At 48.4% G+C, this 18,246-nt stretch overlaps 1 protein-coding gene across 1 annotated transcript in view; it reads right to left on the reverse strand.

The window, feature by feature from the left end:
* LOC134933875 (solute carrier organic anion transporter family member 1A2-like) overlaps positions 1-18,246 on the reverse strand; it is a 133,429-nt gene that overhangs the window by 83,818 nt on the left and 31,365 nt on the right. Inside the window, 1 exon segment of the mRNA XM_063929414.1 lies at positions 7,672-7,770. Coding sequence (XP_063785484.1) covers positions 7,672-7,770 — 99 coding nt within the window.

Consider the following 18,246-nt stretch of genomic DNA (forward strand, 5'->3'; position numbering starts at 1 on the left):
CCTGCACCTCTCATCCTCTCTGATAGCCACCACTCACTCCCGCCTCCTGGACTTCTCCCGGGCTGCTGCCCACTTATGGTGACACACCACCTGACCAGACTCTGCCCAAACCCAAAGTGCTTCAAATGCCAACTCAAACCCCATATCCTCACTGTAGCCTAATTTATCCCCTGGGCACTACCATTAGACAGCCTAGGGCGCCAGTACCTGGAGGCACCGCTGAGAACAACAACAAAAAAGAGAGAGGGCTGTCTCTCAAAGAGACATCCTTATTATACATGGTGCTGGCAGGGGCCATGGCCCATGAGTTTTATCCTTGCCATCCCTCCTCTTGACCCACCTCCCCTGCACCCAGGCTGTATCAGAGGGATGATCAGGGTGATCAGAATCAGAGTTAATGCTAGGTTTTTGTAAGGGGGATCGTAATTACCCTTTTTTTAAATGTGCCAACTCCAGTATCATTGGAGTTTACGGGTCATTTTGTATCTATCAATGGCCCATCTGAAGTAATCAAAGGGTACAAATGTTCGTCCCCTGGAGAGAAGCCCCATTTCTATATCACTAAGATGGTAACTTGAGAAATATATCACAGAGCTCTTGAGGACTTTTGATTTTCTTCTCCATGAATTGGAAATGGCTGTTTCTCTAACGTCCTAGTGGATGCTGGGGACTCCGTAAGGACCATGGGGAATAGACGGGCTCCGCAGGAGACAGGGCACTTTAAGAAAGAATTTGGATACTGGTGTGCTCTGGCTCCTCCCTCTATGTCCCACCTCCAGACCTCAGTTTGAATCTGTGCCCGGACGAGCTGGGTGCTACTTAGTGAGCTCTCCTGAGCTTGCTATAAGAGAGTATTTTGTTAGGTTTTTTATTTTCAGAGAGATCTGCTGGCAACAGACTCTCTGCAGCGTGGGACTGAGGGGAGAGAAGCAGCCCTACTCACTGAAGATAGGTCCTGCTTCTTAGGCTACTGGACACCATTAGCTCCAGAGGGATCGTACACAGGATATCACCCTTTGTCGTCCGATCCCGGAGCCGCGCCGCCATCCCCCTCGCAGAGCCGGAAGACAGAAGCCGGTGAAAGAAGCAAGAAGACTTTGAAATCGGCGGCAGAAGACTCCAGTCTTCACTGAGGTAGCGCACAGCACTGCAGCTGTGCGCCATTGCTCCCACATTATACCCACATACTCCGGTCACTGTAGAGTGCAGGGCACAGGGGGGGCGCCCTGGGCAGCAATTAGAGACCTCTTTGGCAAAAGTTTGCATAATATACAGTTGGGCACTGTATATATGTATAAGGCTCCGCCAAAATTGTACATGAAAGCGGGACAGAAGCCCGCCATCGAGGGGGCGGGGCTTCTTCCTCAGCACTCACCAGAGCCATGTTTTTTCTCCACAGCACTGCTGAGAGGAAGCTCCCCAGTCTCTCCCCTGCAGTTACATGGTAGAAGAGGGTAAAAAGAGAGGGGGGGCACATAATTAGGCGCAAAAATCAATATAAACAGCATCTACTGGGTTAACATTAAGTTACTGTGTTATTCCTGGGTTAATAGCGCTGGGGTGTGTGCTGGCATACTCTCTCTCTGTCTCTCCAAAGGGCCTTATGGGGGAATTGTCTTCAGATGAGCATTCCCTGAGTGTGTGGTGTGTCGGTACGTGTGTGTCGACATGTCTGAGGTAAAAGGCTCCCCTAAGGAGGAGATAGAGCAAATATGTGTGTGTGAGGGTGTCTCCGTCGACAACGCCGACACCCGTTTGGATATGTGTAATTAAGTACTAAGGTGAAATTATTGCACAAAAGATTAGAGAACAGACAGGATATCTACCCATGTCTGTCCCTATGTCGCAGAGACCTTCAGAGTCTCTCAATGCTCACTATCCAAAATAATAAACACTGATATCGACACGGAGGTTGACTCCAGTGTCGACTACGATAATGCAAAGTTACAGCCAAAATGGCAGAAAAGTATTCAATATATGATTATTGTAATAAAAGATGATTTGCATATCACTGATGACTCATCTGTCCCTGACACAAGGGTACACATGTTTAAGGGGAAGAAAGCTGAGGTAAATTTCCCTCCTCTCATGAAGAAAAAGAGCGGGAATCTTCAGACAAGAGACTGCAGTTTCCCACAAAGAATTCTCAGGCAGTATCCTTTCCCCACTAGGGCCAGGATAGGATGGGAATCTTCCCCTAGGGTGTCACGTTTGCCCAAAAGGTAGCACTGACGTAACAGCTATTCTCAGGGATCCTGCAGATAGCGTGCACATTCTGGTACACTACTCAGACCGGCGATTGTGTCGGCATGGGTCTATAGCGCTGTGGCAGCGTGGACAGGTACCTTATCAGCAGAGATTGAGACCCTAGTATGTAGATATATATATGTATATATAGAGATATATATATATATTAAAGATGCTGTCTTAAGAGATATATATATATATAAAACATGCCCAAAGAGACATGAGTATACTGGGTCCTAGAGTCAAAGCTATGTCGATTTCTGCTTGACGTGTCCTGTAGAATATGCAATGGACAGATGATGCCGACTTAAGAGGCATATGGAAGGCTGAGGATTGTGTGGAGAAGGGTTCTCGGACCTGGTCTCCACAGCTATAGCTGGTAATTCTGATATTTTGCCTTATATTCCTGCACAGCCTAGGAAAGCACAACATTATCAAATGCAGCCTTTCGAACAAAGAAACAAGAAAGTCCGAGGTGCGTCCTTTCTTGCCAGAGGCGGGGGCAGAGGAAAGAAGCTGCACAACACAGCTAGTTCCCAGGAACAGAAGTCCTCCCCGGCCTCTACAAAAATCCACCGCATGTCGCTGGGGCTCCACATGCGGAGCTAGGCCCGGTGGGGGCACGCCTTCGTAAGTTCAGCCACAAGTGGGTTCACTCCCTGTTAGATCCCTGGGCAATAGATATTGTGTCTCAGGGATACAAGCTGGACTTTGAGAAGATGCCCCCTCACCGACGGCCCTGCCGGCTTCCCCCCACGAGAGGGAAACAGTGTTAACTGCAATTCACAAATTGTATCTTCAACAGGTGGTGGTCAAGGTTCCCCTCCTTCAACAAGGAGGGGGTTATTATTCGACCATGTGGTAGTCCCGAAACCGGACGGTTCGGTCAGACCCATATTGAATTTAAAATCCCTGAACATATACCTGAAAAGGTTCAAGTTCAAGATGGAATCGCTAAGAGCGGTCATTGCAAGCCTGAGAGGGGGAGATTTTATGGTGACTCGGGACATAAAGGATGCATACCTTCATGTCCCCATTTATCCACCTCATCAGGCGTACCTCAGAATTGCGGTACGGGATTGTCATTACCAATTTCGGACGTTGCCGTTTGGTCTCTCCACGGCCCCGAGAATGTTCACCAAGGTAATGGCGGAAATGATGGTGCTCCTGCGGAAGCAAGGTGTCACTATTATCACGTACTTGGACGACCTCCTCATAAAAGCGAGATCAAGAGAGCAGTGGCTGAACAGCGTATCACTTTCTCTGGAAGTGTAACGGCAACACGGCTGGATTCTATATATTCCAAAGTCGCAGTTGGTTCCTACAGCTCATCTGCCTCTCCTAGGCATGATCCTTGACACAGACCAGAAAAGGGTTTATCTCCCGATAGAGAGAGCTCAGGAGCTAGTGACACTGGTCAGGAATCTATTAAAACCAAAACAGGTGTCAGTGCATCACTGCACTCGAGTCCTGGGAAGGATGGTGGCATCATACGAGGCCATTCCTTTCGGCTGGTTCCATGAGAGGACTTTCCAATGGGACTTACTGGACAAGTGGTCCGGATCACATCTTCAGATGCATCGGTAAATCACCCTATCCCCCAGGGCCAGGGTGTCTCTCCTGTGGTGGCTGCAGAGTGCTCACCTTCTCGAAGGTCGCAGATTCGGCATTCAGGACTGGGTCCTGGTGACCACGGATGCAAGCCTCCGAGGGTGGGGGGCAGTCACATAGGGAAGAAATTTCCAAGGGCTGTGGTCAAGTCAGGAGACTTGCCTTCACATCAACATCCTGGAACTAAGGGCCATATACAACGCCCTACGTCAAGCGGAGTCCCTGCTTCGCGACCAACCGGTTCTGATTCAGTCAGACAATATCACCGCAGTGGCTCATGTAAACCGCCAAGGCGGCACAAGGAGCAGGGTGGCGATGGTAGAAGCCACCAGAATTCTTCGCTGGGCGCAGAATCACGTAAGAGCACTGTCAGCAGTGTTCATTCCGGGAGTGGACAACTGGGAAGCAGACTTCCTCAGCAGGCACGACCTCCACCCGGGAGAGTGGGGACTTCATCAAGAAGTCTTCACGCAGATTGCAAGGCGGTGGGAACTGCCACAGGTGGACATGATGGCATCTCGCCTCAACAAAAATCTACAGAGATATTGCGCCAGGTCAAGAGACCCTCAGGCGATAGCTGTAGATGCACTAGTGACACCATGGGTGTTCCAGTCGATTTATGTATTTCCTCCTCTTCCTCTCATACCAAAGGTGCTGAGAATCATAAGAAAAAGAAGAGTGAGAACAATACTCATTGTTCCGGATTGGCCAAGAAGGACTTGGTATCCGGATCTGCAAGAAATGCTCACAGAGGACCCATGGCCTCTGCCTCTAAGACAGGACTTGTTGCAACAGGGTCCCTGTCTGTTCCAAGATTTACCGCGGCTGCGTTTGACGGCATGGCGGTTGAACGCCGGATCCTAGCAGAAAAAGGCATTCCGGATGAGGTTATTCCTACGCTGATAAAGGCTAGGAAGGACGTGACGGCTAAACATTATCACCGTATACGGCGAAAATATGTTGCTTGGTGTGAGGCCAGGAATGCCCCTACTGAGGAATTCCAGCTGGGCCGTTTCCTTCACTTCCTACAGTCGGGAGTGACTTTGGGCCTGAAATTGGGTTCCATTAAGGTCCAGATTTCGGCTCTATCCATTTTCTTTCAAAAGGAACTGGCTTCTCTTCCTGAAGTCCAGACGTTTGTAAAGGGAGTGCTGCATATTGAGCCCCCTTTTGTGCCTCCAGTGGCACCTTGGGATCTTAACGTGGTGTTGAGTTTCCTGAAGTCACACTGGTTTGAGCCACTCAAAACCGTGGAGTTAAAATTTCTCACGTGGAAGGTGGTCATGCTATTAGCCTTGTGTCAGAATTAGCGGCTTTGTCACATAAAAGCCCCTATCTGGTTTTCCATATGGACAGGGCAGAATTGCGTACCTATCCACAATTTCTGCAAAAAGTGGTGTCATCCTTTCATATGAACCAACCTATTGTGGTGCCTGTGGCTACTCGTGACTTGGAGGATTCCGAGTTGCTTGATGTGGTCAGGGCTTTGAAGGTTTATGTAGCCAGAACGGCTAGGGTCAGGAAAACAGAATCTTTGTTTATCCTGTATGCTTCCAACAAGCTGCTTCAAAGCAAACTATTGCTCGCTGGATCTGTAACACGATTCAGCAGGCTCATTCTGCGGCTGGGTTTCCGCTGCCTAGATCAGTTAAGGCCCATTCCACAAGGAAGGTGGGCTCTTCTTGGGCGGCTGCCCGAGGGGTCTCGGCATTACAGCTTTGCCGAGCGGCTACTTGGTCAGGTTCAAACACCTTTGCAAAGTTCTACAAGTTTGATACCCTGGCTGAGGAGGACCTTGTGTTTGCTCATTCGGTGCTGCAGAGTCATCCGCACTCTCCCGCCCGTTTGGGAGCTTTGGTATAATCCCCATGGTCCTTACGGAGTCCCCAGCATCCACTAGGACGTTAGAGAAAATAAGATTTTACTTACCGGTAAATCTATTTCTCGTAGTCCGTAGTGGATGCTGGGCGCCCGTCCCAAGTGCGGACTTCTTTTGCAATACTTGTATATAGGCCCTCATTCCGAGTTGTTCACTCGGTATTTTTCATCGCATCGCAGTGAAAATCCGCTTAGTACGCATGCGCAATGTTCGCACTGCGACTGCGCCAAGTAACTTTACTATGAAGAAAGTAATTTTACTCACGGCTTTTTCTTCGCTCCGGCGATCGTAATGTGATTGACAGGAAATGGGTGTTACTGGGCGGAAACACGGCGTTTCAGGGGCGTGTGGCTGAAAACGCTACCGTTTCCGGAAAAAACGCAGGAGTGGTCGGGGAAACGGTGGGAGTGCCTGGGCGAACGCTGGGTGTGTTTGTGACGTCAACCAGGAACGACAAGCACTGAACTGATCGCACAGGCAGAGTAAGTCTGGAGCTACTCAGAAACTGCTAAGTAGTTAGTAATCGCAATATTGCGAATACATCGGTCGCAATTTTAAGAAGCTAAGATTCACTCCCAGTAGGCGTAGGCTTAGCGTGTGTAACTCTGCTAAATTCGCCTTGCGACCGATCAACTCGGAATGAGGGCCATAGTTAGTACGGGTGTGGTTCATCAAATCGACAGTGTCTAGGTCGACAATGTTTAGGTCGACCACTATAGGTCGACAGTCACTAGGTCGACATGGATGGAATGTCGACAGGGTTTCTAGGTCGACATGTGCTAGGTCGACAGGTCTAAAGGTCGACATGAGGATTTATTTATTTTTGGTGTCGTTTTCTTCTTAGAGTGACCGGGATCCCAAATTAGTGCACCGCGTCCCCTCACATGGCTCGCTTCGCTCGCCATGCTTCGGGCATGGTGCCTTCACTCCGCTATCGCTTCGCTCGGCACACTTTACCGTTCCAATCGTAGTCCACGTGGATCGTTAAGTATGAAAAAATTCAAAAAAAGAAAAAAATGTGAAAAACTCATGTCGACCTAGCACATGTCGACCTAGAAACCCTGTCGACCTTCCATCCATGTCGACCTAGTGACTGTCGACCTATAGTGGTCGACCTAAACATTGTCGACCTAGACACTGTCGATCTTCAGACCGGATCCCAGTTATTGCTTAAATAAGGGTTATGTTGGTTGCATCAGGGTTGATCTGATGCTCCGTTGTTGTTCATACTGTTAACTGGGTAAGTTTATCACGAGTTATACGGTGTGATTGGTGTGACTGGTATGAGTCTTACCCTGGATTCCAAAATCCTTTCCTTGTACTGTCAGCTCTTCCGGGCACAGTTTCTCTAACTGAGGTCTGGAGGAGGGGCATAGAGGGAGGAGCCAGAGCACACTAGTATCCAAATTCTTTCTTAAAGTGCCCATGTCTCCTGCGGAGCCCGTCTATTCCCCATGGTCCTTACGGAGTCCCCAGCATCCACTACGGACTACGAGAAATAGATTTACCGGTAAGTAAAATCTTATTTTTTGGATTTTTGACTGCATATTTCTTTTGGTACATCCCACCCTATGTGTGCATACTAGCAATACATCCCACCCTATGTGTGCATACTGGCAATACATCCCACCCTATGTGTGCATACTAGCAACACATCCCACCCTATGTGTGCATACTGGCAATACATCCCACCCTATGTGTGCATACTGGCAACATATCCCACCCTATGTGTGCATACTGGCAATACATCCCACCCTATGTGTGCATACTAGCAATACATCCCACCCTATGTGTGCATACTGGCAATAAATCCCACCATATGTGTTATGTATTATTATGGGTTATTTGTTATTATGTCATCGCAGATTAATTGCTACATAAATCTACCGCAGTGACGATGAAGAAACAATTATAGACGTATTGTTGTGTATTACCCAGATTTACGTAACCAACGTCAACATACAGCTTTGCGAAGTATGCGCCCATGAGCGATCCCAGGAGAGGGCCCCCTATGGACAGCGTTTGTACTATTCCTATAGGAAAGAAGAGAATTACTAAGACACAAGGTTATATCTCCTGCTACACAATGACATCACCGGGGCACATGCCGTAGCTGCCTTCTATGCCGCAATACAGGGCACATATTACGTTACAGAGATTATACAGTATACTGTATGTTATCATAATGCATTTCTATATGTTATCCACCTGGGAGAGAAGTGTCAGGAGCACTCATGGGGCCCTAACTATTCATTACTGAGGGCTGCTTGGTCCCGGATAATTAAGTATTCACCCCGCTGTGAGTCGCAGTGGAGGATACTAAAGTACCAGAGCAATTCAGTATTGCTCCAGTTGCTGGACAGCTGCTCTGAGAAGCCCAAATACTGTCTCCGCTAATTACTGTCGAGCAGGGTAAGTGCACATGTGTGAGGAGGGTCGCTGGGTGCACTGCGGTGCTTCTTCCAACAGGACAGAGCGGGAGACCGGGGACTAATGTCATCTGAAGAGGGGTCAAGTTATCCCACACACACTCCTAAAACTATCAGTGATCAGCGTTTGTGGAATATGCAGAATGGGCCTGAAACTTAGAACTGTTTAAAGATGAGCGCACTACTGCACAGACTTCACTCATTCTGTTCTATGCCCTCTCCCAAAGATGGATGCCGAGATCTCTACTAAGCATCTGCAGGGGCCATCTTAATCTTCACTGTGTACAATGACGTGGTGGGAGACAGAAGCTCCATCACCAGTGTGCATGCAACAGTGAGTACAGCTGTACCTGCTATCTATCCATAAACCAACACCACTGGGTAAGTAACTGAGCAGCTCATAGTGTGAGATATCTGCTGGTGTGTGCCTATATAACTCTGCTCCATCACCAGTGTGCATGTAACAGTGAGTATGGCTGTACCTGCTATCTATCCATAAACCAACACCACTGGGTAAGTAACTGAGCAGCTCATAGTGTGAGATATCTGCTGGTGTGTGCCTATATAACTCTGCTCCATCACCAGTGTGCATGTAACAGTGAGTACGGCTGTACCTGCTATCTATCCATAAACCAACACCACTGGGTAAGTAACTGGGCGGCTCATAGTGTGAGACATCTGCTGGTGTGTGCCTGTATAACTCTGCTCCATCACCAGTGTGCATGTAACAGTGAGTACGGCTGTACCTGCTATCTATCCATAAACCAACACCACTGGGTAAGTAACTGAGCAGCTCATAGTGTGAGATATCTGCTGGTGTGTGCCTATATAACTCTGCTCCATCACCAGTGTGCATGTAACAGTGAGTACGGCTGTACCTGCTATCTATCCATAAACCAACACCACTGGGTAAGTAACTGGGCGGCTCATAGTGTGAGACATCTGCTGGTGTGTGCCTGTATAACTCTGCTCCATCACCAGTGTGCATGTAACAGTGAGTACGGATGTACCTGCTATCTATCCATAAACCAACACCACTGGGTAAGTAACTGGGAGGCTCATAGTGTGAGACATCTGCTGGTGTGTGCCTGTATAACTCTGCTCCATCACCAGTGTGCATGTAACAGTGAGTACGGATGTACCTGCTATCTATCCATAAACCAACACCACTGGATAAGTAACTGGGAGGCTCATAGTGTGAGACATCTGCTGGTGTGTGCCTATATAACTCTGCTCCATCACCAGTGTGCATGTAACAGTGAGTACAGCTGTACCTGCTATCTATCCATAAACCAACACCACTGGGTAAGTAACTGGGAGGCTCATAGTGTGAGACATCTGCTGGTGTGCGCCTATATAACTCTGCTCCATCACCAGTGTGCATGTAACAGTGAGTACGGATGTACCTGCTATCTATCCATAAACCAACACCACTGGGTAAGTAACTGGGCGGCTCATAGTGTGAGACATCTGCTGGTGTGTGCCTGTATAACTCTGCTGCATCACCAGTGTGCATGTAACAGTGAGTACGGCTGTACCTGCTATCTATCCAGAAACCAACACCACTGGGTAAGTAACTGGGCGGCTCATAGTGTGAGACACCCGCGGGTGTGTGCCTATATAACTCTGCTGCATCACCAGTGTGCATGTAACAGTGAGTATGGATGTACCTGCTATCTATCCATAAACCAACACCACTGGGTAAGTAACTGGGCAGCTCATAGTGTGAGACATCTGCTGGTGTGTGCCTATATAACTGCTCCATCACCAGTGTGCATGTAACAGTGAGTACAGTTGTACCTGCCATCTATCCATAAACCAACACTACTGGGTAAGTAACAGGGCGGCTCATAGTGTGAGACATCTGCTGGTGTGCGCCTGTATAACTCTGCTCCATCACCAGTGTGCATGTAACAGTGAGTACGGCTGTACCTGCTATCTATCCATAAACCACCACCACTTGGTAAGTAACTGAGTGGCTCATAGTGTGAGATATCTGCTGGTGTGTGCCTATATAACCCTGCTGCATCACCAGTGTGCATGTAACAGTGAGTACGGCTGTACCTGCCATCTATCCATAAACCAACACCACTGGGTAAGTAACTGGGAGGCTCATAGTGTGAGACACCCGCTGGTATGTGCCTGTATAACTCTGCTGCATCACCAGTGTGCATGTAACAGTGAGTACGGCTGTACCTGCCATCTATCCATAAACCAAAACCACTGGGTAAGTAACTGGGAGGCTCATAGTGTGAGACACCCGCTGGTATGTGCCTGTATAACTCTGCTGCATCACCAGTGTGCATGTAACAGTGAGTACGGCTGTACCTGCCATCTATCCATAAACCAACACCACTGGGTAAGTAACTGAGCGTCTCATACTGTGAGACATCCGCTGGTGTGTGCCTATATAACTGCTCCATCACCAGTGTGCATGTAACAGTGAGTACAGCTGTACCTGCTATCTATCCATAAACCAACACCACTGGGTAAGTAACTGGGCGGCTCATTTTGTGAGACATCTGCTGGTGTGTGCCTGTATAACTCTGCTCCATCACCAGTGTGCATGTAACAGTGAGTACGGCTGTACCATAAACCTACACCACTGGGTAAGTAACTGAGCGTCTCATAGTGTGAGACACCTGCGGGTGTGTGCCTATATAACCCTGCTCCATCACCACTGTGCATGTAACAGTGAGTACGGCTGTACCTGCTATCTATCCATAAACCAACACCACTGGGTAAGTAACTGAGCGTCTCATAGCGTGAGACATCTGCTGGTGTGCGCCTGTATAACTCTGCTGCATCACCAGTGTGTATGTAACAGTGAGTACGGCTGTACCTGCTATCTATCCATAAACCAACACCACTGGGTAAGTAACTGAGCGTCTCATAGCGTGAGACATCTGCTGGTGTGCGCCTGTATAACTCTGCTGCATCACCAGTGTGCATGTAACAGTGAGTACAGCTGTACCTGCTATCTATCCATAAACCAACACCACTGGGTAAGTAACTGAGCGTCTCATAGCGTGAGACATCTGCTGGTGTGCGCCTGTATAACTCTGCTGCATCACCAGTGTGCATGTAACAGTGAGTACGGCTGTACCTGCTATCTATCCATAAACCAACACCACTGGGTAAGTAACTGAGCGTCTCACAGCGTGAGACATCTGCTGGTGTGTGCCTGTATAACTCTGCTCCATCACCAGTGTGCATGTAACAATGAGTACGGCTGTACCTGCTATCTATCCATAAACCAACACCACTGGGTAAGTAACTGGGCGGCTCATAGTGTGAGACACCCGCTGGTGTGTGCCTATATAACTCTGCTCCATCACCACTGTGCATGTAACAGTGAGTACGGATGTACCTGCTATCTATCCATAAACCAACACCACTGGGTAAGTAACTGGGTGGCTCATAGTGTGAGACATCTGCTGGTGTGTGCCTGTATAACTCTGCTCCATCACCAGTGTGCATGTAACAGTGAGTACGGCTGTACCTGCTATCTTTCCATAAACCAACACCACTGGGTAAGTAACTGGGAGGCTCATAGTGTGAGACATCTGCTGGTGTGTGCCTGTATAACTCCGCTCCATCACCAGTGTGCATGTAACAGTGAGTACGGATGTACCTGCTATCTATCCATAAACCAACACCACTGGGTAAGTAACTGGGCGGCTCATAGTGTGAGACATCTGCTGGTGTGTGCCTATATAACCCTGCTCCATCACCAGTGTGCATGTAATAGTGAGTACGGATGTACCTGCTATCTATCCATAAACCAACACCACTGGGTAAGTAACTGGGCGGCTCATAGTGTGAGACATCTGCGGGTGTGTGCATATATAACTCTGCTCCATCACCAGTGTGCATGTAACAGTGAGTACGGATTTACCTGCTATCTATCCATAAACCAACACCACTGGGTAAGTAACTGGGCGGCTCATAGTGTGAGACATCTGCTGGTGTGTGCCTGTATAACTCTGCTCCATCACCAGTGTGCATGTAACAGTGAGTACGGATGTACCTGCTATCTATCCATAAACCAACACCACTGGGTAAGTAACTGGGTGGCTCATAGTGTGAGACATCTGATGGTGTGTGCCTATATAACTCTGCTCCATCACCAGTGTGCATGTAACAGTGAGTACGGCTGTACCATAAACCAACACCACTGGGTAAGTAACTGGGCGGCTCATAGTGTGAGACATCTGCTGGTGTGTGCCTATATAACTCTGCTCCTTCACCAGTGTGCATGTAACAGTGAGTACGGATGTACCTGCTATCTATCCATAAACCAACACCACTGGGTAAGTAACTGGGTGGCTCATAGTGTGAGACATCTGCTGGTGTGTGCCTGTATAACTCTGCTCCATCACCAGTGTGCATGTAACAGTGAGTACGGATGTACCTGCTATCTATCCATAAACCAACACCACTGGGTAAGTAACTGGGCGGCTCATAGTGTGAGACATCTGCTGGTGTGTGCCTATATAACTCTGCTCCATCACCACTGTGCATGTAACAGTGAGTACGGATGTACCTGCTATCTATCCATAAACCAACACCACTGGGTAAGTAACTGGGTGGCTCATAGTGTGAGACATCTGCTGGTGTGTGCCTGTATAACCCTGCTCCATCACCAGTGTGCATGTAACAGTGAGTACGGATGTACCTGCTATCTATCCATAAACCAACACCACTGGGTAAGTAACTGGGCGGCTCATAGTGTGAGACATCTGCTGGTGTGTGCCTGTATAACTCTGCTGCATCACCAGTGTGCATGTAACAGTGAGTACGGCTGTACCTGCTATCTATCCAGAAACCAACACCACTGGGTAAGTAACTGGGCGGCTCATAGTGTGAGACACCCGCGGGTGTGTGCCTATATAACTCTGCTGCATCACCAGTGTGCATGTAACAGTGAGTATGGATGTACCTGCTATCTATCCATAAACCAACACCACTGGGTAAGTAACTGGGCGGCTCATAGTGTGAGACATCTGCTGGTGTGTGCCTATATAACTGCTCCATCACCAGTGTGCATGTAACAGTGAGTACAGCTGTACCTGCCATCTATCCATAAACCAACACCACTGGGTAAGTAACTGGGTGGCTCATAGTGTGAGACATCTGCTGGTGTGCGCCTGTATAACTCTGCTCCATCACCAGTGTGCATGTAACAGTGAGTACGGCTGTACCTGCCATCTATCCATAAACCAACACCACTGGGTAAGTAACTGGGCGGCTCATAGTGTGAGACACCCGCTGGTGTGTGCCTATATAACTCTGCTCCATCACCACTGTGCATGTAACAGTGAGTACGGATGTACCTGCTATCTATCCATAAACCAACACCACTGGGTAAGTAACTGGGTGGCTCATAGTGTGAGACATCTGCTGGTGTGTGCCTGTATAACTCTGCTCCATCACCAGTGTGCATGTAACAGTGAGTACGGATGTACCTGCTATCTATCCATAAACCAACACCACTGGGTAAGTAACTGGGCGGCTCATAGTGTGAGACATCTGCTGGTGTGTGCCTATATAACTCTGCTCCATCACCACTGTGCATGTAACAGTGAGTACGGATGTACCTGCTATCTATCCATAAACCAACACCACTGGGTAAGTAACTGGGTGGCTCATAGTGTGAGACATCTGCTGGTGTGTGCCTGTATAACCCTGCTCCATCACCAGTGTGCATGTAACAGTGAGTACGGATGTACCTGCTATCTATCCATAAACCAACACCACTGGGTAAGTAACTGGGCGGCTCATAGTGTGAGACATCTGCTGGTGTGTGCCTGTATAACTCTGCTGCATCACCAGTGTGCATGTAACAGTGAGTACGGCTGTACCTGCTATCTATCCAGAAACCAACACCACTGGGTAAGTAACTGGGCGGCTCATAGTGTGAGACACCCGCGGGTGTGTGCCTATATAACTCTGCTGCATCACCAGTGTGCATGTAACAGTGAGTATGGATGTACCTGCTATCTATCCATAAACCAACACCACTGGGTAAGTAACTGGGCGGCTCATAGTGTGAGACATCTGCTGGTGTGTGCCTATATAACTGCTCCATCACCAGTGTGCATGTAACAGTGAGTACAGCTGTACCTGCCATCTATCCATAAACCAACACCACTGGGTAAGTAACTGGGTGGCTCATAGTGTGAGACATCTGCTGGTGTGCGCCTGTATAACTCTGCTCCATCACCAGTGTGCATGTAACAGTGAGTACGGCTGTACCTGCCATCTATCCATAAACCAACACCACTGGGTAAGTAACTGGGAGGCTCATAGTGTGAGACACCCGCTGGTATGTGCCTGTATAACTCTGCTGCATCACCAGTGTGCATGTAACAGTGAGTACGGCTGTACCTGCCATCTATCCATAAACCAAAACCACTGGGTAAGTAACTGGGAGGCTCATAGTGTGAGACACCCGCTGGTATGTGCCTGTATAACTCTGCTGCATCACCAGTGTGCATGTAACAGTGAGTACGGCTGTACCTGCCATCTATCCATAAACCAACACCACTGGGTAAGTAACTGAGCGTCTCATACTGTGAGACATCCGCTGGTGTGTGCCTATATAACTGCTCCATCACCAGTGTGCATGTAACAGTGAGTACAGCTGTACCTGCTATCTATCCATAAACCAACACCACTGGGTAAGTAACTGGGCGGCTCATTTTGTGAGACATCTGCTGGTGTGTGCCTGTATAACTCTGCTCCATCACCAGTGTGCATGTAACAGTGAGTACGGCTGTACCATAAACCTACACCACTGGGTAAGTAACTGAGCGTCTCATAGTGTGAGACACCTGCGGGTGTGTGCCTATATAACCCTGCTCCATCACCACTGTGCATGTAACAGTGAGTACGGCTGTACCTGCTATCTATCCATAAACCAACACCACTGGGTAAGTAACTGAGCGTCTCATAGCGTGAGACATCTGCTGGTGTGCGCCTGTATAACTCTGCTGCATCACCAGTGTGTATGTAACAGTGAGTACGGCTGTACCTGCTATCTATCCATAAACCAACACCACTGGGTAAGTAACTGAGCGTCTCATAGCGTGAGACATCTGCTGGTGTGCGCCTGTATAACTCTGCTGCATCACCAGTGTGCATGTAACAGTGAGAACAGCTGTACCTGCTATCTATCCATAAACCAACACCACTGGGTAAGTAACTGAGCGTCTCATAGCGTGAGACATCTGCTGGTGTGCGCCTGTATAACTCTGCTGCATCACCAGTGTGCATGTAACAGTGAGTACGGCTGTACCTGCTATCTATCCATAAACCAACACCACTGGGTAAGTAACTGAGCGTCTCACAGCGTGAGACATCTGCTGGTGTGTGCCTGTAAAACTCTGCTCCATCACCAGTGTGCATGTAACAATGAGTACGGCTGTACCTGCTATCTATCCATAAACCAACACCACTGGGTAAGTAACTGGGCGGCTCATAGTGTGAGACACCCGCTGGTGTGTGCCTATATAACTCTGCTCCATCACCACTGTGCATGTAACAGTGAGTACGGATGTACCTGCTATCTATCCATAAACCAACACCACTGGGTAAGTAACTGGGTGGCTCATAGTGTGAGACATCTGCTGGTGTGTGCCTGTATAACTCTGCTCCATCACCAGTGTGCATGTAACAGTGAGTACGGCTGTACCTGCTATCTTTCCATAAACCAACACCACTGGGTAAGTAACTGGGAGGCTCATAGTGTGAGACATCTGCTGGTGTGTGCCTGTATAACTCCGCTCCATCACCAGTGTGCATGTAACAGTGAGTACGGATGTACCTGCTATCTATCCATAAACCAACACCACTGGGTAAGTAACTGGGCGGCTCATAGTGTGAGACATCTGCTGGTGTGTGCCTATATAACCCTGCTCCATCACCAGTGTGCATGTAATAGTGAGTACGGATGTACCTGCTATCTATCCATAAACCAACACCACTGGGTAAGTAACTGGGCGGCTCATAGTGTGAGACATCTGCGGGTGTGTGCATATATAACTCTGCTCCATCACCAGTGTGCATGTAACAGTGAGTACGGATTTACCTGCTATCTATCCATAAACCAACACCACTGGGTAAGTAACTGGGCGGCTCATAGTGTGAGACATCTGCTGGTGTGTGCCTGTATAACTCTGCTCCATCACCAGTGTGCATGTAACAGTGAGTACGGATGTACCTGCTATCTATCCATAAACCAACACCACTGGGTAAGTAACTGGGTGGCTCATAGTGTGAGACATCTGATGGTGTGTGCCTGTATAACTCTGCTCCATCACCAGTGTGCATGTAACAGTGAGTACGGCTGTACCTGCTATCTATCCATAAACCAACACCACTGGGTAAGTAACTGGGTGGCTCATAGTGTGAGACATCTGATGGTGTGTGCCTATATAACTCTGCTCCATCACCAGTGTGCATGTAACAGTGAGTACGGCTGTACCATAAACCAACACCACTGGGTAAGTAACTGGGCGGCTCATAGTGTGAGACATCTGCTGGTGTGTGCCTATATAACTCTGCTCCTTCACCAGTGTGCATGTAACAGTGAGTACGGATGTACCTGCTTTCTATCCATAAACCAACACCACTGGGTAAGTAACTGGGTGGCTCATAGTGTGAGACATCTGCTGGTGTGTGCCTGTATAACTCTGCTCCATCACCAGTGTGCATGTAACAGTGAGTACGGATGTACCTGCTATCTATCCATAAACCAACACCACTGGGTAAGTAACTGGGCGGCTCATAGTGTGAGACATCTGCTGGTGTGTGCCTATATAACTCTGCTCCATCACCACTGTGCATGTAACAGTGAGTACGGATGTACCTGCTATCTATCCATAAACCAACACCACTGGGTAAGTAACTGGGTGGCTCATAGTGTGAGACATCTGCTGGTGTGTGCCTGTATAACCCTGCTCCATCACCAGTGTGCATGTAACAGTGAGTACGGATGTACCTGCTATCTATCCATAAACCAACACCACTGGGTAAGTAACTGGGTGGCTCATAGTGTGAGACATCTGCTGGTGTGTGCCTGTATAACTCTGCTCCATCACCAGTGTGCATGTAACAGTGAGTACGGATGTACCTGCTATCTATCCATAAACCAACACCACTGGGTAAGTAACTGGGTGGCTCATAGTGTGAGACATCTGCTGGTGTGTGCCTGTATAACTCTGCTCCATCACCAGTGTGCATGTAACAGTGAGTACGGATGTACCTGCTATCTATCCATAAACCAACACCACTGGGTAAGTAACTGGGCGGCTCATAGTGTGAGACATCTGCTGGTGTGTGCCTATATAACTCTGCTCCATCACCAGTGTGCATGTAACAGTAAGTACGGATGTACCTGCTATCTATCCATAAACCAACACCACTGGGTAAGTAACTGGGCGGCTCATAGTGTGAGACATCTGCTGGTGTGTGCCTGTATAACTCTGCTCCATCACCACTGTGCATGTAACAGTGAGTACGGATGTACCTGCTATCTATCCATAAACCAACACCACTGGGTAAGTAACTGGGCGGCTCATAGTGTGAGACATCCGCTGGTGTGTGCCTGTATAACCCTGCTCCATCACCAGTGTGCATGTAACAGTGAGTACGGATGTACCTGCTATCTATCCATAAACCAACACCACTGGGTAAGTAACTGGGTGGCTCATAGTGTGAGACATCTGCTGGTGTGTGCCTGTATAACTCTGCTCCATCACCAGTGTGCATGTAACAGTGAGTACGGATGTACCTGCTATCTATCCATAAACCAACACCACTGGGTAAGTAACTGGGTGGCTCATAGTGTGAGACATCCGCTGGTGTGTGCCTGTATAACTCTGCTCCATCACCAGTGTGCATGTAACAGTGAGTACGGATGTACCTGCTATCTATCCATAAACCAACACCACTGGGTAAGTAACTGGGCGGCTCATAGTGTGAGACATCTGCTGGTGTGTGCCTATATAACTCTGCTCCATCACCAGTGTGCATGTAACAGTAAGTACGGATGTACCTGCTATCTATCCATAAACC

Source organism: Pseudophryne corroboree, chromosome 6 (assembly GCF_028390025.1).
Source record: "Pseudophryne corroboree isolate aPseCor3 chromosome 6, aPseCor3.hap2, whole genome shotgun sequence".
Classification (NCBI taxonomy): Eukaryota; Metazoa; Chordata; class Amphibia; order Anura; family Myobatrachidae; genus Pseudophryne; species Pseudophryne corroboree.